The sequence below is a fragment of the Amblyraja radiata genome, chromosome 16, assembly GCF_010909765.2.
Source record: "Amblyraja radiata isolate CabotCenter1 chromosome 16, sAmbRad1.1.pri, whole genome shotgun sequence".
Classification (NCBI taxonomy): Eukaryota; Metazoa; Chordata; class Chondrichthyes; order Rajiformes; family Rajidae; genus Amblyraja; species Amblyraja radiata.
The window spans coordinates 20,552,012-20,577,025 of record NC_045971.1 but is presented as its reverse complement, the minus strand read 5'-3'; the positions used below and the strand labels follow the sequence as shown (position 1 = coordinate 20,577,025).

Sequence of the window (25,014 nt, the reverse complement as noted above, 5' to 3'; positions counted from 1 at the left end):
CCCCATGATCAATTTGCCTGTTTCTGACTGCAAGGGACCTACATTTGTTTTAACTAATTTTTTCCTCTTCACATATGTATAAAAACTTTTGCAGTCAGTTTTTATGTTCCCTGCCAGTTTTCTTTCATAATCTATTTTCCCTTTCCTAATTAAGCCCTTTGTCCTCCTCTGCTGGACTCTGAATTTCTCCGTTTTCTGGTAGGCTGCTTTTTCTGGCTAATTTGTACGCTTCATCTTTTGTTTTGATACTATCCCTGATTTCCTTTGTTATCCACGGATGCACTACCTTCCCTGATTTATTCTTTTGCTAAACTGGGATGAACAATTGTTGTAGTTCATCCATGCAGTTTTTAAATGCCTTCCATTGCATATCCACCGTCAACCCTTTAAGAATCATTTGCCAGTCTATCTTGGCCAATTCACATTACATACCCTCAAAGTCACCTTTCTTTAAGTTCAGGACCCTTGTTTCTGAATTAACAATGTCACTCTCCATCCTAATGAAGAATTCAACCATATTATGGTCACTCTTGCCCAAGGGGCCACGCACAACAAGACTGCTAACTAACCCTTCCTCATTACTCAATACCCAGTCTAGAATAGCCTGCTCTCTCATTGGTTCCTCTACATTATCCCGCATACATTCCAAGAAACCCTCTTCCTCAGCACCCCTACCAATTTGATTCACGCAATCTATATGTAGATTGAAGTCACCCATTATAATTGTTTTACCTTTGTTGCACGCATTTCTAATTTCCTGTTTGATGCCATCCCCAACTTCACTACTACTGTTAGGTGGCCTGTACACAACTACCACTAGCGTTTTCTGCCCCTTAGTGTTTCGCAGCTCTACCCATATCGATTCCACATCCTCCAAGCTAATGTCCTTCCTTTCTATTGCGTTAATCTCCTCTCTAACCAGCAACGCTACCCCGCCTCCTTTTCCTTTCTGTCTATCCCTCCTGAATATTGAATATCCCTGGATGTTCAGCTCCCAGCCTTGGTCACCCTGGAGCCATGTGTCCGTGATTCCAACTATATCATGTTCATTAATAACTATCTGCACATTCAACTCATCCACCTTATTACGAATGCTCCTTGCATTAAGATACAAAGCCTTCAGGCTTGTTTTTACAACACTCTTACCCCTTATACAATTATGTTGACAAGTGGCCCTTTTTGATTTTTGCCCTGGATTTGTCTGCCTGCCACTTTTACTTTTCACCTTGCTACCTATTGCTTCTACCCTCATTTTACACCCCTCTGCCTCTCTGCTCTTGCACCCATCCCCCATTAAATCCTCCCCGACAGCACTAGCAAACACTCCCCCAAGGACATTGGTTCCTTTCCAGCCCAGGTGCAGACCGTCCTGTTTGTACTGGTCCCACCTCCCCCAGAACTGGTTCCAATGCCCTAGAAATTTGAATCCCTCCCCCATACACCATTTTTCAAGCCACGTATTCACCTACAATATCCTCCTATTTCTACTCTGAATAGCACGTGGCACTGGTAGTTTCCAGAGATATTACCTTTGAGGTCCTACTTTTAAGTTTATCTCCTAGCTCCCTAAATTCACCTTGTAGGACCTCATCCCTTTTTTTACCTATATCGTTGGTGCCAATGTGCACCACGACAACTGGCTGTTCACCCTCCCCCTCCAGAATGTTCTGCAGCCGTTCAGTGACATCCCTGACCCTTGCACCAGGGAGGCAACATACCATCCTGGAGTCTCGTTTGCGGCCACAGAAACGCATATCTATTCCCCTTACAATTGAATCCCCTATTACTATTGCCCTTCCACTCTTTGTTCTCCCCTCCTGTGCCGCAGAGCCACCCATGGTGCCATGAACTTGGCTGCTGCTGCTGCCTTCCCCTGCTGAGCCATCTCCCCCAACAGTATCCTAAATGGTATACCTGTATAGGAGGGAGATGACCGCAGGGGACTCCTGCACTACCTGCCTACTGCTTTGCTGGCTATTGGCCACCCGTTCCCTTTCTGTCCTCTTACCTTTTACCTGCGGTGTGGCCAACCCGCTGTACGTGCTATTCACGACTTTCTCAGCATTGTGGATGCTCCAGTATGAATCCAACCGCAGCTCCAATCGTTCAATGCGGTCTGCCAGGAGCTGCAGCTGGACACACTTCCTGCAAACATAGTCACCAGGGACACCGACCATATCCCTGATCTCCCACATGTTGCAGGCTGAGCAAACCACGGGGCCAATCTCCACTGACATAGCTTACTCCCAAATTAAATCAACTCCCTCACACTATAAAAATATTTATCCTTTAAACTGTACCTTTACTAATAAATACTGTACCCTTAACTCACAGAACCCTCAACTCACAGAACCCTTAACTCACAGAACAATTAACTCACAGAACCCTTAACTCACTGAACCCTTAACTCACTGAACCCTTAACTCACTGAACCCTTAACTCACTGAACCCTTAACTCACTGAACCCTTAACCTGAAAGCAGAAATGCAAACCTGGGGTTGCACCCAATCAGCTGCTTCCTCTGTCCTCTTCCACCAATCAGAGGCTTCCACCAGACCCCTTCTCTGGAAGTGAGATGGAACGCTGCAGATTGGGTAACTCCTCCTCTCACCAATGGCTCCCCGGGCCTCTGTGAAGGCAAGCCCTGTGCTCGATTTATAACTCACCGCCCAGGTAACTCCTCCTCTCACCAACGGCTCCCCAGGCCTCTGTGAAGGCAAGCCCCGCACTCGATTTATAACTCACCGCCTATGTAACTCCTCCTCTCACCAACGGCTCCCTGGGCCTCTGTGAAAGCAAGCCCCACGCTCGATTTTTAACTCACCGCCCAGGTAACTCCTCCTCTCCAATTCTATTCTATTACATATTGTATGTATCCACCAAATCCACCAATTTAATTTTAAGAATGAATACCTTTATAAAAAGCATTCACAATAGTCGATGTACATTATGTTGTACATATGATGATGAAGGTTTCCGATCCGAAACGTCACCTATCCATGTTCTCCAGATATGCTGCCTGACCCGCTGAGTTGCTTCAGTATTTTGTCGTTTTCTATATGCTATTATGCTATTTTGGATAATAAAACTCTTTCCGTGGTTTAGATTTTGAAGGAAACTTCTCCAGAATCACATTAATTGAGAGCAAATTTAGAATGCAAAGCAATAATCTAAAACACAACAGTGTTGGCACTCTTTCTCAACCGGAGATCCTAAATCAACAATTATTTTAAATGTAAAATGAAACAAAAATGCAGCTGCTGTAAATCTGAAATCAAAACAGAAAATTCTGGGAACGTTCAACAGATCTGACCTCAGAATCTTTAACAAACCCCAATGTGCTAGATTGAGTCAGGCAGCATCCGTGGAGGGAATGGAGAGGAGACGTTTTGAACTGGACTCTTCTTCAGCCTAACCATTCCCTCCACAGATGCTGCCTGACACGCGCAATTTATGTTTTGCTCAAGATTGCAACGTCTGCACTTCCTTGTTTCTCTGTGTAATCTTTAAATCCTGTTTAAGATCCTGTTAGTATCATGGCTGCATTCCTATTGCTGCTGGGGTTGTCAAAATTCAGACGATTGTGCCAAGGTTTTTTTTTACTGTGTATAAAAAAAAACATTTAAAGATATTAACAATAAAGGAAGGGAATGGGCTGGAGGCAATTTAACACATGAATCTAAAAAGACACAAAATGAAATGGAGGAACAAAGGTTCTACAAGAAGATTTTATCAAGCAGGTAACAGTGTCCAGCTTTGCTCCGTGCACTAATAGACTCAGTCATACAGCACATAAACAGGCCTTTCGGCCCAACTTATCAATGATGACCTCCAAATAAAGGCTGAACTATTAAATAATTGAGCAATTATACTGCAAGGGGAATTTGCATGCTAAACTTGTAAAAGAACTGGACGCCATTTTAAAACCAAATTCTTTCAAATTAATACATTGAAGTATATAAAATAAGACCCATTTCATTTAGTATTTAGTATTTAGTCACAAATAATAGATTTTCTGAAAATTTCCCTTGGTAAATAGTTGGAGATCTTTATGGTGTTGTGAAATTTTAACAAATTGTGCTATGATTAGTTTCAAATCAAGTTCTTCACTGCTCAATTCCAAAAAACAAAAGGAGATTATCATGAATATTATTCTTGGTTTGATTCAAGTGTCAGGTGATTTCTGCCAGATCTTCTCTCTGAGGGGAAGATTTGTAGAATTAAGCCATACACAAAAGGTTTACAACAGTGACTTACCCTTGATAGCTCGAACATTTCACTTGCAGCTGCCTGGCTTGAGCTGGAATGTTGCATGAACCAGCTGCTAGTCGGAAATCAAAGCTCACCAATCAATTTGTTCACCTTTGACAATTTGTTCCCCTTTAAGCAGCCCTGTCCAAGGCGCTGCTGGCGCGGACTATCCCATAGTCCCGCACTGACACAACTCCTGCTGTTAGAGTGTATCTAGATGGAGCTTCCTCTCCATTAGGGGTTCCATCCTGGCAAACCTCCAAATTTTTTCTCCTTACCGGAAGGGAACCTTCCCGGCACCAGGGCTGACCACTTTGGTCGGTTTACCCCATATCTTGGGGACCTCTGCGATCTGGGCACCGCATTGCTGCTGGATTTCCCCTCCCCGGGAATCCCAGCGTCCATATATATTACCGGAGGGAAAAAACCCTACGGCACCAGAGCTGACCGTTCCGGTCCGTTTAACCCCTATCCTGTGGACCTCTGTGGTCTGAGAGCCGCATTACTACTGGATTTCCCTTACCCGGGAACCCCAGCATCTATATGTGTATCGGACGGAAACCCTCCCAGCACCCAGTCTACTGGAGGTCCCCTCTCCGGGAACCCCAGCGTCTACATGCCTATCGGAAGGAAACTCTCCCAGCACCCGGAGCGCCTGAAAACCGACCTCGCGAAACCCGACATTCCCCAGCTATCCGCTTCCGCGGCGAGAACCGGGGTTACCTCTCAGCCCATAGCTGGTTCCCTCATCGGTCCTCGCGAATCATCCAGCAGGAAGGATCTGGAACAAGAGGTTCCTGCAAGGAAACAAAACAGGTAAGAAATACAAACTTACCTGAAGTTTAAACTTACCCGCTGGAGGAGCTTTGCTGCTCCAATTGGTCGCCTGCACCAATGCGTCTGGCGTAATGACGCACGTGCGGCTGTACGGGGTTCTTCATGTAGTCACTCACGTGACTCCGAAGTAAAATTATTTTCCAGAGGTATAAGAATGAGGAAGGGCTGCGATGACGATTAAGTTTTATTTTATTGACGCAGTTTTATTTAATTGGTTATAAACTGTATATATGTATGTTTGTGTGGCTTATGTATGGATATATGTATATTTATGTATATATGTAGATGAGATACAGTTTATGAGGGTAGGAATAAATAAGTGTATACTTCCTCCTACTCCTTTTCGAACATGTAAGATTTAATTTGTGATGTCTCTGAGAAGTTATTCGATGAGTTGTGTATTAGTTTATTGTTCATTTCATTTTATTGTTATTTTGCTTTGTTTTTAACTTTTTTTGTTTTACATGTTCGAAATAAAAAAATATATACTACTTCTACTGTGTCGCAGTACAATTGACAATAATAAACCAAAAAGCAATATCAAAATTTCATAAGTGATAGGAGCAGATTTAGGCCCTTCAGCCCATCAAGTCTACACTGTCATTCAATCAAAAAAGTGATTCCAACATTCAGAAAATGAATAAGAATGATTTATAATGGTCTTCCCAGATGGCCAGACAAATCCATAGGAAATCATCTAGTTTACCTCTGGCAGTCAGAAAAAAATGTGGAGACAGAAAACAAAATAGGATTTGGTAAAAAAAAAATGTTTTAAAATCTCATGTAACAACAGGTTCATTGCTCCCTTTCTTGGTTTCCCAAGGCTGTTTAATGTCAGATCAACAAACTGCATTCATAACAGCATTCTTCCAACGTGACTTGGTCGGCTAGATCATTGGCATGAATGTAACTTCCAACCTTGTCATTTTATGATATTCCATTTTTTTCAGTGGGATGTTTACACGAAAAGCATTAGTTTGGCAAAACTGACAAAAGCAAACAGAGCTCACAATTTAGCATGGAATATTTCCAAATACGATTAATACATGTTCTCCGAAATCATCCACACAATGCCTCTGCAGTCCATCTGTCTTTTTTTAAAAATTTTTGTCCCGTTGAGTGTATAGTTTGTAGTGGTTTATATATTGATTTTAACTGTGTGTATGTGTGGGGGGGGGGAGGGAAACTTTTAGATCTCTTCCACGTACGGGGGACCCGACCTTTTCCCTGTCGGGTCTCCATTGTCGTTGGAATGACCTGGGGGCTCCAGTCGCGGAGCCTACGGATTCGCCATCGCGGAGCTGGCCGGCTTCGGAGCGTGGAGAGCTGTGGAGAGGCGTGACTACGACCCGACTCCGGAGCTCGGAGGCTCCAGCTGCAGGCCTGGTGGACGGGACATCGCCAGCTCGCGTGTCCCTGGTGGGTGACCGCTTTTCGGAGCTCCCGCAATGGTAACTTCTCCCGCCCAGGTTGCGGGACTGAGGGTGACCCGGAGCAGGGCCTTGCATCGCCCGGCGCAGCCTTAAATGGCCGCAGGACTTGCCATCGCCCGCCGGGTGCTCCAACATCGGGAGAAGAATAAGGAACAGGGAAGAGACAAGACTTTGCCTTCCACCACAGTGAGGAGGTGTTTGGAGATTCACTGTGATGGATGTTTATGTAAATTGTGTTTTGGGGTTTTTTTCTTGTTTGTATGACTGCAGAAACACTCTGCAATCTATACTGCTTTACAGAAGTTGTATTTGACAGGGTAACTTAATTTAGTCTACTCAATATTTTGCTAACATTAACAAGAGGATTGCTTAAAGCAGTATGAGATGCAGATTTCAATATTTCTATCAGGAATCAAGGCCGTTTATAACCATAATCATATCATATATTATTTCGTAAACAGGTGCATTGTGTGGGAGTATGGGTGGAAAAAGGAAAAAGAAGATGATGTATCTGACCACCAAAAATGCAGGTAACTATATTTGTCAATGGGTAAGTAAAGATTCTGCGCTCTCTCTCTCGCTCTCGCTCTCGCTCTCGCTCTCGCTCTCGCTCTCGCTCTCGCTCTCGCTCTCGCTCTCGCTCTCTCGCTCTCGCTTGTATGAAGTATTTTTAAGAGGTAACTATTTAAGGGGTAACTTTATCCACACAAAGGGTGATGGGTGTATGGAACAAGCTGCCAGAGGAGGTAGTTGAGGCAGGGACTATCCCAACATTTAAGAACAAGTTAGACTGATACATGGATAGGACAGGTTTGGAGGTATGGCCTGCACTGCCTTCTGTGGCAGAGAATTCCACAGATTCACAACTCTCTGCGTGAAGAAAGTTTGTCCTACATCTCAGTCCTAACTGCCCCCCCCCCCCTTTATTCTTAAACTGTGACCCATGGTTCTGAACGCCCCCAACATCGGGAACATTTTTCCTGCAGTTACAGTAAGTGAAAATCTAGCAGGCAAGCAGGATGCTTTCTCCAACCACCCCCATTTGAAGTCCACTATTTTCCACCGTTTCTACCCAGTGCTTGGTACTTACTTCCAGCAGCCACTGGTTGTCCTCCAGGATGCACTCTCTCTCCTCTCAACCCTCCCTCTCTCTCTCTCCCCCTCTATTTCTCCCCTCCATCTCTCTTTCCCCTCTCTCTCTCTCTCCTCTCTCCCTCTCTGTCTCTCCTGTCACCCCTCTCTCTCCCCTGTCTCCCCCTCTCACCCTCTCCCCTTCCCTCTCTCTTCTCTCACCCCCTCTCTCTTTTCCCCCGCTCTCTCTTCCCCCTCTCTCTCTCTCCCCCCTCTCTCTCTCCTCTCTCTCCCCCTCGCTTCCCCCTCTCTCTCTCTCCCTCCCTCTCTCTCTCTTTCTCCCTCCCTCTCTATCTCCCCCTCTCTCCCTCCACACACTCTCCCCTCTCTCTCTCTCTCTCTCTCTCTCTCTCTCCCCTCTCTCCCTCTCTTTCTCTGCTCTCTCTCTTCCTCCTCTCTCTCTCTCCTCTCTCTCTTCCTCCCCTCTCTCTCTCTCCCTCCCTCTCTCTCTCTTTCTCCCTCCCTCTCTATCTCCCCCTCTCTCCCTCCACACACTCTCCCCTCTCTCTCTCTCTCTCTCTCTCTCTCTCCCCATCTCTCTCTCTCCTCTCACCTCTCTCTCTTCCCCCCTCTCTCTCTCTCATTTATCTTTCTTCATCTCACCTCCTCTCTCCCTCTCTCTCCCCCATATCTCCCTCCCACCTCACTCTCCCCCTTGCTCTCTCACCTCTCTCTTTCTCCTCTGTCTCTATCTCCTCTTTCTCTTTGCCCCCCATCTCTCTCTCTTTCCCCCGTTTCTCTCTTTCCCCCTCTCCCTCTTCCCCCTCTCTCGTTTACCACCCCTTTCTCTTCCCCCTCTCTCCCATTCTCTCCAACCCTCTCCTCCCTCTCCACTCTCTCTCTCTTCCCACTTTCTTCCCTCTCACCCCTCTCTCTCTACCCCCCCCCCCTCTCCCACCTCACTCTCCCCCCTCTCTCTCCCCTACCTCCCTGTCTCCTTCCCCTCTCTCTCTCTCCACCTCCCTTTGAGAGTCTGTCCCTTCGGCACAGAGACTCTCGCGGCAGCGGCGCTTCCGACGCCTCCGACGGCCCGGGACACTCGCACTGTCCGGAATGCTCCATGGCCGAAGCTGCAGCGAGCGACTCGCTAGCCGCCCAAATACTTGTCAGCCCCGCAAACTCACCAGCCCCGGCTCCCCGCATCTGTATCCGCCCGCTGCTTCCATCGCTCCCTCAGCCCCGGCTCTCCAATACCCGCGGACCATGCAGTTTATCCGAGTTTTGACATTTTTATTGATCTCAGAAATTTCTGATCAGCGTGAGGGCGTGAGAGTTTGCTTGAGGGCGTGATTCTCACGCTCAAAGCGTGAGAGTTGGCAGCCCTGATGTTCTATCTATGAACCAAATACTGATACCAATAATTAGGGATGCTAAACCAAAGCCAAATCTATTTTGTTAGGCAGCTGTTAAAGACCACATGCCACTAAAACATAAGTGCAGCATTTAAATCTGGTGTCTAGGCCAATGTTTATCGCTAAAGCCAAATCACTAAAACACTTTATCTGAAACTTTTAACATTACTGTTCATTGGGCCTTGTTTAATGAAGATAAAACATTAAAGGGTATAAGTGCAGGAGAATGTGGAGAAGTTCCTTTACTACCTCTTTCAACAGAGCTCTTCAACATTTATTTCAGAAGATTACCTCCAATAAGATTATGAATGTAACGATGTTAAACTGCCAGTATCTCACAGATCATCTCAGGGTGCATTTTCTTAGCTGCTTTGTGAGAGGCTATGTTAAATAAACACCATTATCAATAGGGGTTGAGTTTATGGCCCTCTTGCTCAGAGTGAGAAGGATTCTCAATTTAAATTCATTTCAGTGACTTGAATGAGGAACTGAGAGAGTGTTGTGCTGCTTAAGCATCTTTCTTTGGAGTCTGACTTAAACTAAAGCCTGGCTGCCCTCTTTATGTGAATAATTTTTTCCATCTAATGTACTGCTTCAGCTGCAAGTGTGGAAATTTCCTGTTAGCTCCACCCTTATTTGTTTGTGGAATGCATTCTGTCCCTTAAAGAAAAAACACAAAGTGTTAGAGTAACTCTGCAGGTCGGGCAGCACCTCTGGAGAACATAGATCGGTGATGTTTTGGGACACTTCTTCATTCTTTCCCTTGTCTGGAACTGGCCAGTTAGACAGGTACATGGATAAGACAGGTTTAGAGGGATACGGGCCAAACGCTGGCAGGTAGGGCTAGTGTAGCTGGGACATGTTGGCCGGTGTGGGCAAGTTGGGTCGAAGGGCCTGTTTCCACGCTGTATCACTCTGTGATTCTGTGACTGTGATGAAAAGCGTTGTATCATTCATATTTGCTATTCAGATAATTCTTCTGTTTAATTTCTAGAATTTGATCGACACGAGCTTCTAATCTACGAGGAAGTAGCAAAAATGCCACCATTTCAGAGGAAGACTGGTTCTTATTGGGGCACAAGGAGTCGGGAGAAGAAGCTTGAAGAACAGACTCATCATGTCTGATCCAATGAGATTTGGAACCACCATTCCTTGTGAGTAGAAATAGACTTGTTTTCCCACAACCTTTGATTAGCAGCTAATCCCGGGATCACCATCTCTGGTAATTTAGCTGGATTGTGACAAAATAACAGATTTGGAGCAAAGAGGGGATTTTTTAAACTGAAAATGGCAGTCTGACCATGGAAAGTCAAATCAATAAAACAAGAATATCCAGTCTGTTGAAGCAATAAGGGCGGCATTGTGGCACAGTGGTAGAGTTGCTGCCTTACAGCGCAAGAGACCCAGGTTTGATCCTAACCACGGGTGCTGTCTGTGCAGATTTTGTACGTTCTCCCTGTGACCACGTGGGTTTACTCCGAGTGCTCCAGTTTCCGTCCACATCCCAAAGATGTGCAGGTTTGTAGGTTGATTGTCTTCTGTAAATTGTCTCCTAGTGTGTAGGATAGAACAAGTGTATGGGTGATCATGAGCTGAAGGGCCTGTTTCCACAATGTATCTCTAAAACTCTAAATAAAACAAATCCATGTCAGCACACCATATATGAAATAATTATCTTTTAATTAACTTCTTCTTATCGAGACCACATTGCAAGATTAGAAATTGTTCAGCCAGAGATGAACACACTTCTCGGCATCTGCATACAATTGCGTCTTGCGCTTCTTGTGCGTGATGGTGGTGGAAAGATTTGTGGAAACAGGGCCGCGACGTGAACGCTCTTTCCTTGACCCCTTTTAGTCAACTGATTATCATTAAACGCCATGTAAAGTGCACGTGGCTCTTTTGAGGATTACATTTTTAGTTGAAAGTAGAATAGAGAGTCTTTGATGACAGTAATTAGGAATACTCTTCTCTTTGGTAAAGTTGGATGATTTCAATAGACAATAGACAATAGGTACAGGAATAGGCCATTCCCCCTATGAGCCAGCAACGCCATTCAATGTGATCATGGCTGATCATCCACAATCAGTACCACATTCCTGCCTACTCCCCATATCCCCTGACTCTGCTATCTTTAAGAGCTCTATCTAGCTCTCTCGTGAGAACCGTTTCCAGAGTTTCCAGAGAACCGACCTCTACTGTCCTCTGAGGCAGAGAATTCCACACTCACAACTCTCTGTGTGAAAAAGTTTTTCCTCATCTACGTTCTAAATGGCTTACCCCTTCTAAATGGACCCTGGTTCTGGACTCCCCCAACATCGGGAACATGTTTCCTGCCTCTAGCTTGTCCAAACCCTTAATAATCTTATATGTTTCAATAAGATACCCTTTCATCCTTCTAAATTCCAGAGTATACAAGCCCAGCCACTCCATTCTATCAACATATGACAGTCCTGCCATCCTGGGAATTAACCTCGTGAACCTACACTGCACTGCTTCGATAGCAAGAATGTCCTTCCTCAAATTTGGAGACCAAAACTGCACACAATACTCCAGGTGTGAGCTCACTAGGGCCCTGTACAACCGCAGAAGGATCTCTTTGCTCCTATTCTCAACGCCTCTTGTTATGAAGGTCAACATGCCATTCGCTTTCTTCACTGCTTGCTGTACCTGCATGCTTACTTTCAGTGACTGATGAACAAGGACCCCCAGATCTCATTGTACTTCTCCTTTTCCCAACTTGACACCATTCAGATAATAATCTGCCTTCCTGTTTTTGCCACCAAAGTGGATAACCTCACATTTATCCACATTAAACTGCATCTGCCGTGCATCTGCCCACTCAACCAACCTGTTCAAGTCATCCTGCTTTCTCATAGCATCCTCCTCACAGTTCACACTGGCACCCAGCTTCGTGTCATCTGCAAATTTTCTAATGTTACTTTGAATCCCTTCATCTAAATCATTAACATATATTGTCCCAGCACCGAGCCTTGCAGTATCACACTAGTCACTGCCTGCCATTCTGAAAGGGTCGCGTTAATCCCTACTCTTTGTTTCCTGTCTGCCAACCAATTTTCTATCCAAGTCAGCACTCTACCCCCAATACCATGTGCCCTAATTTTGCCCACTAATCTCATATGTGGGACCTTATCAAATTATTTCTGAACGTCCAGGTACACTACATCCACTGGCTCTCCCTTGTCCATTTTCCTAGTTACATCCTCAAAAAAATTCCAGAAGATTATTCAAGCATGATTTTCCTTTCGCAAATCCATGCTGACTCGGACCGATCCTGTTACTGCTATCCAAATGTGCTGCTATTTCATCTTTTATGATTGACTCCAGCATCTTCCCCACCACTGATGTCCGGCTAACTGGCCTATAATGCCCTGTTTTCTCTCTCCCGCCTTCTTAAAAAGTGGGATAAGATTAGCTACCCTCCAATCCACAGGAATTGATCCTGAATCTCTAGAACATTGGAAAATGATCACCAATGCATCCACGATTTCTAGAGCCACATCCTTAAGTACCCTGGAATGCAGACCATCAGGCCCTGGGGATTTATTAGACTTCAGTCCCATCAGCCAACACCATTTCTTGCCTAATGTGGATTTCCTTCAGTTTCTCCCTCACCCCAGATCCTCTGGCCACTAGTACATCAGGAAGATTGTTTGTGTCCTCCTTAGTGAAGATGGATCCAATGTACCTGTTCAACTCATCTGCCATTTCCTTGTTCCCCATAATAAATTCCAAGTATTGCATCATCTCACAACTTGTCATATCTGATATTTTGTTCTCAGACATGTGTTTTAATCTTAGAACAATCTCATGAGTTTGTACAAGAATCCCATAGGATCCCATTAGGATTAACAAACTCATCAAGAAGGCTGGCTCCGTCCTAGGGGCGGAGTTGGATTCATGGGAGTTGGTCTTGGAGGGGAGGATACTCCTCAAACTCCTCCTCCATGACACACTGGTCAACCTGAGGAGTACCTTCAGCAACAGACTGGTTCCACCAAGATGCAGCACAGAACACCACAGGAGATCCTTCAATCCTGTGGCTATCAAACTGTACAACTCCCCTCCTGTCATGAGGCACACTGCCCCCCCCCCCCCCCCCCCCCCAATCTTTTCTACTTGTCACTTTAATTTCATGTTTCATGTATTTTGTGTTTTATGACTGTTGCCAGATCAATTTCCCTCCTGGGATAAATTAAGTTCTATTGAATCGTACCATAGTTTTATAGTCACAGTTAATGATGATATATCAATATTCAAGTATTAGAAATTAAAAAACGTCCTTACCTTTCAAAGTAGGATCTGGAATATGGATTTAACTGTCTGGATTATTACTTAATTAGTACAACACAGGAGCCCATGATGATTTTCCAGTACATGGGCCAGTATGATCCCTCCTTGGATTAACTATCCACATAGTTTCTCTTTGGATAAACCAAAGTAATTCTGCCCCGGCCATGCCCGTTGTACTGAATACGTCCCAGATATATTGCGAAGTTTAAAAAAAAGAACACTAATTGCTGGAGTAACTCAGCAAGTCAGGCAGCATCTTTGGAGAACATGGATAGGTGACATTTCAGGTCGGGTCTCGTCTTCAGTTTCCCCACCACAACAACACTCTTGTTTTTGGATATTTCCGAAATCTTTCATTTGTGTTTTCCCGCTGTTTCCTGCTGGCTATTGGGAGGCAGGTAGTGTAATCCCATTAGAATGATTGCACCTTTCTTAATTTTGAGCTCTATATCTGTGGCCTCAGAGGAGGAGCCCTCCAGGATATCCTTACCGAGTGCCGCCATGGTAGTCTCCCTGATTAGCAGAGCAACTCCTCCACCTTCTTTACTTCCCCCTCAATCATATCTGAAACATTTGAATATCACTGTACCTTAATTGGTACATGAGGCAATAAAAGACCTTTGAAACATCAAAACCCTGGAATATTGAACTGCCATTCCTCTCCCTCTCACAACAAATTTTTCAGAATGGCCATGAAATCATAATCCCAAGCATTGATCGAGACTCTAAGTTCATCTGCTTTACCCACAATAGTTTAGTTCAGAGATACAATGCGGAAACAGGCCCTTCGGCCCAACAACCACGATCCCCGCACATTAACGTTATCCTACACACACACACACACACAAGAATGCCAATTTTACATTTATACCAAGCCAATTAACCTATAAACCTGTACGTTTTTGGAGTGTGGGAGGAAACCGATGATCTCGAAGAAAACCCATGCAGGTCACGGAGGGAATGTAAAAACTCCGTACAGACAGCACCCGTAGTCAGGATCGACCCCGGGTCTCTGGCACTGTAAGGCAGCAACTCTACCGCTGCGCCATCATGCCGCCATATTTATGCGAATACATTTTTTTTATTTTTTATTTTTTTATTTTTTTTTTTTATTAGAAGTACGGTAAATTACAATAATGCACAACACATATATCTTAATACATTTTTTTGTACCTACCGCTCAATTTTTTGGAGCTTTAAGAAAAAGATAGAAGTAAGGAGAGTAAAGAAAGTGCGCAAGAGTCGTGAAGTGCAAGAGAGTGTTGGGAAAAGAAAGCCCCTTAGAAAAGAAGTTAGAGAAGGAAGTGAAGTAAGAAAGTAGATCCTAGAAAAGAAAGAAAAAGAAAGTAAGGACAGTCGCTCTATTATAACATTGAACTCCGCAGAAAGACTACCAACCAAGTCTGTTTTTGTTGTTTTACCTCCCATTGCCAGGTCCTGATACCATTTATTTATTTATTTATTTTAAAAATTACTATTGCACCTCATGCTTGTAATAGGTCCATAAACGTAGACTACGTCTTTTGGAATTGGTTTGCTTTACCTGCTAAGAGGAATCTCATCTCTCCCAGATGTAATGTTTCAAACATATTTGATGTCCACATTTTTATTGTTGGTGTGGGCGCATTTTTCCAGAATTTAAGTATGAGCTTTTTTCCCATTATTAGCCCGTAATTGAGTAAATTCTTCTGATACACGTTTAATTCAGGGATACCTTCCGATATCCCAAAAATGATCCATTCTGGTTTTGGTACCAGTTTTAGTTTAATTAATTTTGAAAAAATATCAAATATTCCATGCCAGAATTTTTGGATTTTTGTACAAAAAACAAAAGAATGCGCTATGGTAGCTTCTTGACACAGACATTTATCACAGATTGGTGAAACATTAAGAAAGATTTTATTTAATTTAGTTTTTGAATAATATAGTCTATGTAATGTTTTGAATTGGATAAGCGTATGTCGTACATTGATCGAGCATTTATGCACCTGTAGTAAATGATTGTCCCAGCTCTCTTTTGAAATTTTTATAGCTAATTCTTGTTCCCAGTCTCTTCTAATTCCATCTGTTGTGGGTATTTCTATGTTTAAAATGATATTATATGTACGATATTAGATTAGCTGAGTCCGCCTTTGTCTTCATTGCTTCATCCAGTAAGTCGGAAGGCATATTATGATAGTCTTTTGTGTATTTTTTCAGATAATCACGAATTTGAAGATATTTAAAATATTGGTTATTTTTCAAATTATATTTCAGTTGTAGTTGTTGAAATGATAGTAATTTTCCCACTTCATACAGATCTTCGAGCGTTTTGATTCCCATTCTTTCCCATTGTATAAATGATTTGTCTATGATTGATGGTTTAAACAATGGGTTATTGACTATTGGTATTGAGAGAGATAGGTTTCTTAATTTTAGATTCTGTTTTATTTGTTTCCATGTTCTAATTGTGCTATGTATAATTGGGTTTTTATTATAATTTTTATTATTCAAATTTATTGGTGAGAGGATAATCGCTCCTATATTACTCGGGGAGCAGTCCCCTTTTTCCATTACAATCCAGTCCGCCTGCTGGGCAGAATTGTCCAGCAGGTGAATCATATTTTTAATATTTACTGCCCAATTATAATACATAAAGTTAGGGAGCGCTAGACCCCCCCCACTCTTTTCGTTTATTAAGGTGTGTTCTTTGTATTCTATGGGGTTTATAATCCCATATGAAATTTGTAATGTCTGAGTCCAATTTTTTGAAAAACATTTTTGGGAGATATATAGGTATTGATTGAAATAGGTATAGAATTTGTGGTAAGAAAATCATTTTTATAGCGTTTATTCTGCCTATTAAGGACATCGGAAGTGTTTTCCAGAATTTAATCAAATTATTTAATTTCTTAAGTAAGGGATTATAATTGGCTTTAAACATATCCTGGTAATTTCTAGTAATTTCAATTCCCAAATATTTGAATTTTTCTGTAGCTATTTTAAAGGGGAATTTCCTGAGGTGTGTTGAGTCTTTTGGTTTTATCGACATAATTTCACTTTTGTTCCAATTTATTCTATATCCTGAAAAGGATCCAAAGTCCTCAATTAAATTTAATATATTCGGTATACTAATTTGTGGTTTTGTGATGTACAGTAGTACATCATCGGCATATAGGGATATTTTGTTATTTGAATATTTTGTATTATAACCGTAAATATCCAGGTGTGTTCTTATTTTTTCAGCAAGGGGTTCAATTACCAAAGCAAATAACAGCGGAGATAATGAACAACCTTGTCTATTGCCCCTTGATAGTTCAAATTTCGAGGATAATATATTATTAGTTAGTATGCTAGCCGTAGGTTTATTATATAATAGTTTTATCCATGCAATGAAGTTCTCTCCCAATTGGAATTTTTGCAATACTTTAATCATATAATCCCATACTACTTGATCAAACGCTTTTTCTGCGTCCAGTGAGATGATAGATAACTCTTGGTCATGAGATTTATGTGAGTGCATTATGTTAAGCAAACGTCTCAAGTTATTGAATGAATGTCTCTTAGGTATAAATCCTGTTTGATCCTCATTTATTAGTCTACTAACATACCTGCTTAGTCTACTGGCTAGTGTTTTATTTATGCGAATACATGCGCTGAAATAAACACACTTCAGCCCATGAATTTCACCTTATTCATTAACCTCTTCCTGCCTGTCCTTTTATTGAGATTTGCTGGATTTAAACTCTACCTTCTCATCAGCCCTTCCATTTGCTGACCTTTTTGAGTACCAGCTGTGGGAACAAAGTTACTGACCCGAAATGTCGACCTATTATTCAGCTTTTATGACATTTTCTCGAGTCTCTGTTTTTTCAATTTCTCCATTTCCATCTTGGTTCTTGGTTTCTTGGTCCTCCAAAATATTCCAAATGGAATTTAAACTGGAGGTGGTGGAGGGAGGACTTAAGCCAGAAAGGGTTATTGGGAAGAAAGAGCTACTTTAAATTTAGTTGCATCTGGTTGGGTAACTATAGTAGGGTAGAGATTATTCCATGCTTTAATTGTGCGGGGGAAGAACGAATTGCTGTACACATCTGTCTTTGTAGCTAGGATCACAAATTGGATCAAATGCCCTCGTCTGCTCCTAATTGGTTTGGGTTTGGTGTAGGTCTTGTAATCTATGTCGAGCTGACCATTTAACATTTTGTAAAAACAGGTCAAACGGTGAGCTTCACGTCTGTCTTGGAGAGGGTTCCACCCCAGAGAATTCAGAAGTTTGGTGACATCGCTTCTCTCTCATAGGTGTTAGTAACAAATCGAGCTACCTGTCTTTGGACACGTTCGATGGAAGAAATGTTTTTATTTGTGTATGGGTCCCATGCTGCAACTGCGTAGTCCAAATGAGGTCTAACGAGGGTGAAGTATAGCTTCTCCTTGACAGAAGTTGAACGATGATGAAAGTTGCGCCTCAGAAAATTTAGGACACCTGTTGCTTTCACCGTTGCATGATGAGTCTGACCATTCCAACGCAGATCATTCTGCAATTTGATGCCAAGATACTTGGTTTGTTTGGATTCTTCAAGGGTGGCACCAAGTATATTGTAAGATGTTTCGCCTGGATTCCTCTTTCTGGTGACACGCATGGTTTCACATTTGGAAGGGTTGAACTGCATGCCCCATTGTTGTGACCACTCAACCATAGTATCGAGATCCTTTTGGAGAGCATCTTCAAGTACTGGGCCAAGTACTGTGCCCTGAGGTGTACCACTCAACACTGGATCAACTTCTACTTTCAAGCGAGCACTCGTTTATGTTGTACACTCTCTCTGTTACAGTCACTTCACGGAAACCGAAGGAGGATGAGAATGACGGACATATTTATGCCTTCGTGTCTCGTGCTGAAATGGAGAACGACATCAAGAGCAGCAGGTATCTTGAACACGGTGAATACGAAGGGAACCTTTACGGAACAAAAATCGATTCCATTCACGAGGTGGTTGAATGTGGAAAAATCTGCATCCTGGATGCAAACCCACAGGTATGGGACAGAATTGATATTGAAACAGAATGTCCCTATTACTTACAATTTAAAATTGAACATCCCTAGATCTTTCTAGGGAACACGCTCTTCCTGCAATACAAATTAACAATTGCAATAAATACATTACGCCAGCGGTTGAAATCCATAATAACTAATTTACAGCAATGAAGATGGAATTTCAATTCCGTGCACTTTAAATTAAGGCGCTTTGATTCTGAATTTAAATCTGATCCCATTCAGCTCTTGTTTTAGGGCTTCAGAAAGGTTTTGAAATTGTGATTTTTAGAATAAATTGATTATTTATTTGCAGGTCTGATAGCACAGTGAGGGATCAATAAGAGTAGTTTAAATGGAAGAATTGTACTGTGGCAGTCAATAAGTATTTCTCTTTGCAATCACACCAACATAGTTGTCCCATTATATTGGTTATGTGACCACTGATTTAATTACAGATTCAGGGCAAGTATCATTTTCTGTAAATGTACATCATGAATTCAAATAAAAGTTGTCACATTCATAGAGTGCACTTCCATCAGATTTGAACTCTCATCACACAAACAACAGGATGAATTTATGATACAAATCTGGAACTGGAGGTTGGCAATGGTCCCTTAGACTTAACCCCTTAGACCATTGGTGCACTCTGCTCCTATTGATCGTTCAGAGTGACCTGTAAGTAAAAATCAATTTATTCTACAATTACAATTTCTGGCCTTCAATGATTTGTATCATAAATTCCAATAAAGCTTGCCACATTTTGGTTATGGGGTGTATCTTAGTTATATTTGTACTCCCGGTCACGGTGGCACAGTGGTAGAGTTGCTGCCTTACAGCGAATGCAGCGCCGGAGACCCGGGTCCGATCCTGACTACAGGTGTTGTCTGTACGGAGTTTGTCCGTTCTCCCTGTGACCTGCGTGGGTTTTCTCCGAGATCTTCGGTTTCCTCCCGCACTTCAAAGACGTACAGGTTTGTAGGTTAATTGGCTTGGTAAATGTAAAAATTGTCCCTCGTGGGTGTAGGATGGTGTTAATGTGCGGGGATCGTTAGTCGGCGCAGACCCGGTGAGCCTGTTTCCGCGCTGTATCTCTAAACTAAACTTAACTAAACAAGGAAGAGGGTGAAGTTTTCTCATCCAGAGAAGGTGTACAAAATCACGCGAGGAATAGAACGGGTAGACGCACAGAGCCTCTTGCCCGGAGAAGGGGAATCGAGAACCAGAGGACATAAGTTTAAGGTGAGAGGGGAAAGGTTTAATAGGAACTTGAGGGGTAACCTTTTTACACAGATTGGTGGGTGTATGGAACGAGCTGCCGGAGGAGATGGTTAAGGCAGGTACAATCAGAACATTGAAGAACCATTTAGACAGGTACATGGATATGATAGGTTTTGAGGAATATGGATCTAACACAGGCAGGTGGGACTAATAGAATGGACATGTTGGCCGGTGTGGGCAAGTTGGACCGAAGGGCCTGTTTCCACACGCTATGATTCTATGTCTAAGTGTCTGGGCGTCCATTTCTGACTGAGTTATTGGGATCTGACAAACATAGGTGCTGCTGACCTAAAACAAACCTCAATTCAGCAATCTTGTCTATTCACAGCACCACATATTCCGCTTGGCTAGCTTACAACCCAGTAGTATGAACATTGAATTCTCCATTTTCAAATACCACCCTCCTATCCCCTCTCACTTCCCTGCCACCCCCAACACTGGTATGCATACGTTTCTCCCACCATTTCCCACAATTTCTGTCCGTCCCACTGCAGGAAGGATGCAGAGGCTCTGGCAAAGCAGCCGAGGAGGATTACCAGAATGCTGCCTGGATTAGAGGATATAAATCTGACCTATGTTCAAGATCCAATCTCTCCCGACCTATGTCCAAGATACCTCACATGCCCTTTGTCTCTGATAACGTCCGCTTTCCGAGCCCCCATTCCCTCATCTTTACTGTGGACGATCAGTCACCCTGCACCTCCATCCCCCACCAGGAAGGCCTTTTCTTCCGTTTCTTCCTTGACCGCAGAACCATTCAATTTCCCTCTACTAACATTCTACTCCGCCTAGCGGAACTGGTCATCACCCTCAACAACTTATTTGACTCCTCCCACTTCCTCCAAGTCCAAGGCGTAGCTATGGGCCCCTACATGGGCCCCAGCTATGCCTGCCTCTTTGTAGGGTACGTTGAACAATCCCTGTTTCAAGTGTACACTGGCCCTATCCCTGAATTCTATCTCCATTACATTGATGACTGCATCTGTAGTACCTCCTGCACCCATGCAGAACTCATGGACTTCATTAACTTCAACACCAATTTTCATCCTGCACTCAAATTTACTTGGATCATCTCCGACACCTCCCTCCCCTTTCTTGATCTCACAGTCTCCATCACAGGAAATAGACGATTGACTGACATCTATTACAAACCCACTGACTCCCACAACTATTTCAACTATACTTCTTCCCACCCTGCTTCCTGCAAAGACTATCCCATACTCCCAATTCCTCCGTCTACACCGCATCTGATGAGGTGTTCCGTACTCGAACATCCAAGAAGTCCTCATTCTTTAGGGAACGGGGGTCCTCTCTCCCATCATAGATGTGGCCCTCACTCATGTCTCCTCGGTACCCTACAGCTCCACCCTTGCTGCCGTCCCCCCCCCAGTTGCAACAGAGACAGTCCCCCTAGTCCTTACCATCCACCACATCAGCTGTCGCATACAACACTTAATCCTCCGAAAATTTCGGCACCTCCAACGGGATCCCACCATTAGCTACATTTTCCCATCTCCACCCCTTTCCGCCTTCTGCAGAGATTGTTCGCTCAACAACTCCCTGGTTAACTCATCCCTTTCCACCCAAAGCACCCCCTCCCCAGGTACCTTCCTCTGCAACCGCAGAAGATGCAACACCTGTCGCTACACCTCCTCCCTCGACTCTGTCCAGGGTCCCCAAAAGTCCTTTCAGGTTAGGCAGAGGTTTACTTGCACCTCCTCCAACCTCATCTACTGCATCAGTTTGTTCAAGATGGGGACTCTTATACATCGGCGGACAGAATGGGTGATCGTTTCGCGGAATGCCTTCACTCAGCCCGCCTGAACCAATCTGATCTCCCGGTTGCTGGACACTTTAATTCTCCTTCCCATTCCTACACAGATCTTTCTGTCCTCGGTCTCCTCCATTGTCAGAGTGAGGCTAAACGCAAATTGGAGGAACAGCATCACATATTTCGCTTGGGCAGCTTGCAGCCCAGTGGTATGAATATTGATTTCTCTCACTTCAGGTAGCCCCGGCATTCCCTCTCTTTCTATCCCTCCTCCACCCAAGTCGCACTAGCTTCTCATTTTCACCCTACAAACCAAAGATGCTAAAAACAGCTAACAATGGCCTGTTTCATTTATCATTGTACTTTTTGCATATCTTTCATTCATTGTTCTTTATCTCTCCACATCATCGTCTATATCTCTTGTTTCCCTTATCCATAACCAGTCCGAAGAAGGGTCTCTCCTCCGAAACGTCACCCATTCCTTCTCTCCAGAGATGCTGCCTATCCCGCTGAGTTACTACAGCTTGTGTCTATGTTCTATTATTGGTTGGGTAAAACCTGATTATTTCCTCTAGTCTTTGAAGGCTGAGGGGATATTTAAAATTCTGAGAGGTATAGACAGGGTAGACAATCAATATTTTTTCCCAGGGTGGAAATGTCAAAGACGAGAGGGCCAAGTTTTATGTGTGAGAGGCAAAGTTTAAATGAGGCAAATGGGCAAAGAGATGTGAGGGGTAGTTTTTTTTGGCTATCTCCAGGTTGGTAGGTGCCTCGAATATGCTTCCAGGAGTGGTGGTGGAGTTTAAGAGGTTTTAAGAGAGGCACACGGCTATGCAGGTAATGGAGGGATATGGATCATATGCAGGCAGAGGAGGTTAATTTATATTGACATTGTGCTCGCCACAGACATTGTGGGCTGAAGGGCCTGTTCCTGTGCTGTACCGTTCTATACTCCAGGAGACAGTCATTTAGTGTTCAAATCTTTTGCAGGCACTGAAGGTTCTACGGACATCTGAATTCATGCCTTACGTGGTATTTATTGAGGCTCCAGACTTGGACACACTTCGAGCAATGCACAGGGCAGCTATTGATGTGGGAGTTACAACAAAACAATTAACTGTAAGTTGCATTTTTATAAATCTATGTACTTCTCGGAACGGTCATCACATTTTAACTCATTAACAATCTTTCAGTATTGTTGACACTGGTAAGTAAAATTAAACACCTCTTTAATAATAAAGCAACAGAATTTGATTGGATGGGAAAGTGGGATAACATGGAACTAGTGTGAATGGGTGATCAATAGTCAGCTAGGAATCGATGGGCTGACGTGTCTGTTTCCATGCTGCAACTTTCAATTAACCAATAAACATTTCACAGAAATTTAAGTTGGGTGTTTCTTCAGTAAAACTCCTCCCATGGTTGATACCCCTCAAAACCTGTTCCTGAGCTTCCTCCGCGAAGATTGATCAATGAACAGAGGATGCTTTGATCTTTACTGCTTGCAAACCCTGAAAAAGCTCACCTACTGAAATTATTTTACACCGAGGCAGCACTGTGGCACAGAGGTACAGTTGCTGCCTTACCAGAGACCCAGATTTGATCCTGATCGTCTGTATGGAGTTTGTACATTCTTCCTGTGACCGTGTGGGTTTTCTCCAGGTGCTCCTGTTTCTTCCCACATTCCAAAGATGCGCAATTGGCTTCTGTGAATTGTTCCTAGTGTGTAGGATAGAATAAGTGTATGGTTGATCGGTGTTCGCAGTGGACTCAGTTAGCCAAACTGCCTGTTCCCATGCTGCTTCTCTAAACTAAGCTGATGAAGCCACACTTGCAGACAAAATAACAATTCCTAGCAATCAATAACATTTAACAGCATTCGAGAACTATTATTGAAACTAAACATTAAAGAATGAAAATGCTTGAAGCACAAACACATTAAAATATACATAAGTTCATTCCAATAGCACAGAAAAATGAAAGGAGGGTGTGAAAATATCACATAGCTGCAAACCAATCTTATATAATGATGACAGTTCCTTTGTAATCTACAAGAATTGGTCCCATTCATAATTAAATCGTTAGCACATCTACCTTAGTAGTGGGCTGGTTAGTGGCAGTGCCGCACATATTCCCGAGGAGTTGGGTGTATGTCACAGTCTGTGGATCTCATGTTGGCCTCGTTTGTTATCTCAAAGGAAGTAATGCCTTGATCTCTTAGAACGATCTCAGTTGAACTCTTCATGAGACCTTAAGCATCAATGCATAGTTTAATTTAGTTTAGAGATGCAGTGCGGAAATAGGCCCTTCGGCCCACCAAGTCCGCGTCGACCAGTGATGCCAGCACATTAACACAATCCTACACACACTAGGGACAATTTTACAATGTGTGGGAGAAAACCGGAGTTCCCAGAGAAACCCACGCAGGTCATGGGGAAAATGTACAAACTCCGTGCAGACAACCCCCCTGTCGTCAGGATTGAACTTGGGTCTCTGGTGCTGTAAGGCAACAACTCTACCGCTGTGCCACCATGCTGCTCTTGAGCAATTATTGAGCAGGTACTCGGAGATAGAAACCGGGTCTTGGTCTCACAAGGTGGAGATGGCTGCACTTCTAACTCCAAAGTTTGGTTCTCCTTATAAATTTCAATCTCACAGCCCTTTATAATTTGTCTGTTAATCTGTTATGCTTTTTTATTATTTTGTGAGACAGAGCACATGCATGTACCATCAAAGTGATAATAATTCCCAATCTATTTTATTCATTTTAAGGACACAGATTTGAAGAAAACTGTGGACGAGAGCTCCCGCATCCAGCGAGCATACAACCACTACTTCGATCTCACCATTATGAATGATAATCTTGACAAGGCCTTCCAAAAGCTTCAGACAGTCATGGAGAAACTCTGCATAGAGCCCCAGTGGGTGCCTGTGAGCTGGGTCTACTAATGTTCTTCCAAAGAGGTAGAGAAATATGTTTTACACAGAGCACCATTAACTTTGTAGAAAAAGTCCCTTAGATATAAAGGGACACCAATTTGGACAAGTCATAAGGAGGCAACGCGTCATGCTTCTAACCAATATATTTGTGCCAATCAACATTAAATCTTAAATTAAATGGTTATGAAAGGAAGGGATGGGAATGCTCCCATGTTACTTTTATGATTTTGTTGTTCAAACAATTATGAAATGGGCAAATTCCATTGGCATTGGTGTCCAGTTTGTTGATTTATGGCAGATTCTGCTAGATTATATCAATTTAATTAACAAGATAAAACATTAGATACATAAGAACCTGCAGATGCTGGAGTCTTGAGTAAAACTCAAAGTGCTGGATTAACTCAGCGGGTCAGTGGAGGGAATGGACAGGTGGCAAAGTGGCAGAACCGCTATTTCACAGCACCAGTCCCGGCTTCGATCCTGACCTCAGGTGCTATCTGTGTGGAGTTTACACATTCCTCCTGTGACCGTGTGGGTTTTCTCTGGGTGCTCCCATTTCCTCCCACATCCCAAAGATGTGCAGGTTTGTAGGTTAATTGGCCTCTGTAAATTGCCCCTAATGTGTAGGATGCGAAAGTGGGATAATATGGAACTAGTGTAAGGGCGATCAATGGCATGGCTATTCCACAC

At 43.3% G+C, this 25,014-nt stretch overlaps 1 protein-coding gene across 1 annotated transcript in view; it reads left to right on the top strand.

Annotated features, from left to right (window-relative positions):
- Positions 1-24,755, top strand: part of mpp2 (membrane palmitoylated protein 2) — a 507,220-nt gene extending 482,465 nt beyond the window's left edge. Inside the window, 6 exon segments of the mRNA XM_033034794.1 lie at positions 6,983-7,051; positions 9,999-10,065; positions 10,067-10,158; positions 18,133-18,335; positions 22,375-22,503; positions 24,157-24,755. Coding sequence (XP_032890685.1) covers positions 6,983-7,051; positions 9,999-10,065; positions 10,067-10,158; positions 18,133-18,335; positions 22,375-22,503; positions 24,157-24,333 — 737 coding nt within the window. The 3' untranslated portion in view covers positions 24,334-24,755.
- Positions 24,756-25,014: the final 259 nt, after the last annotated feature.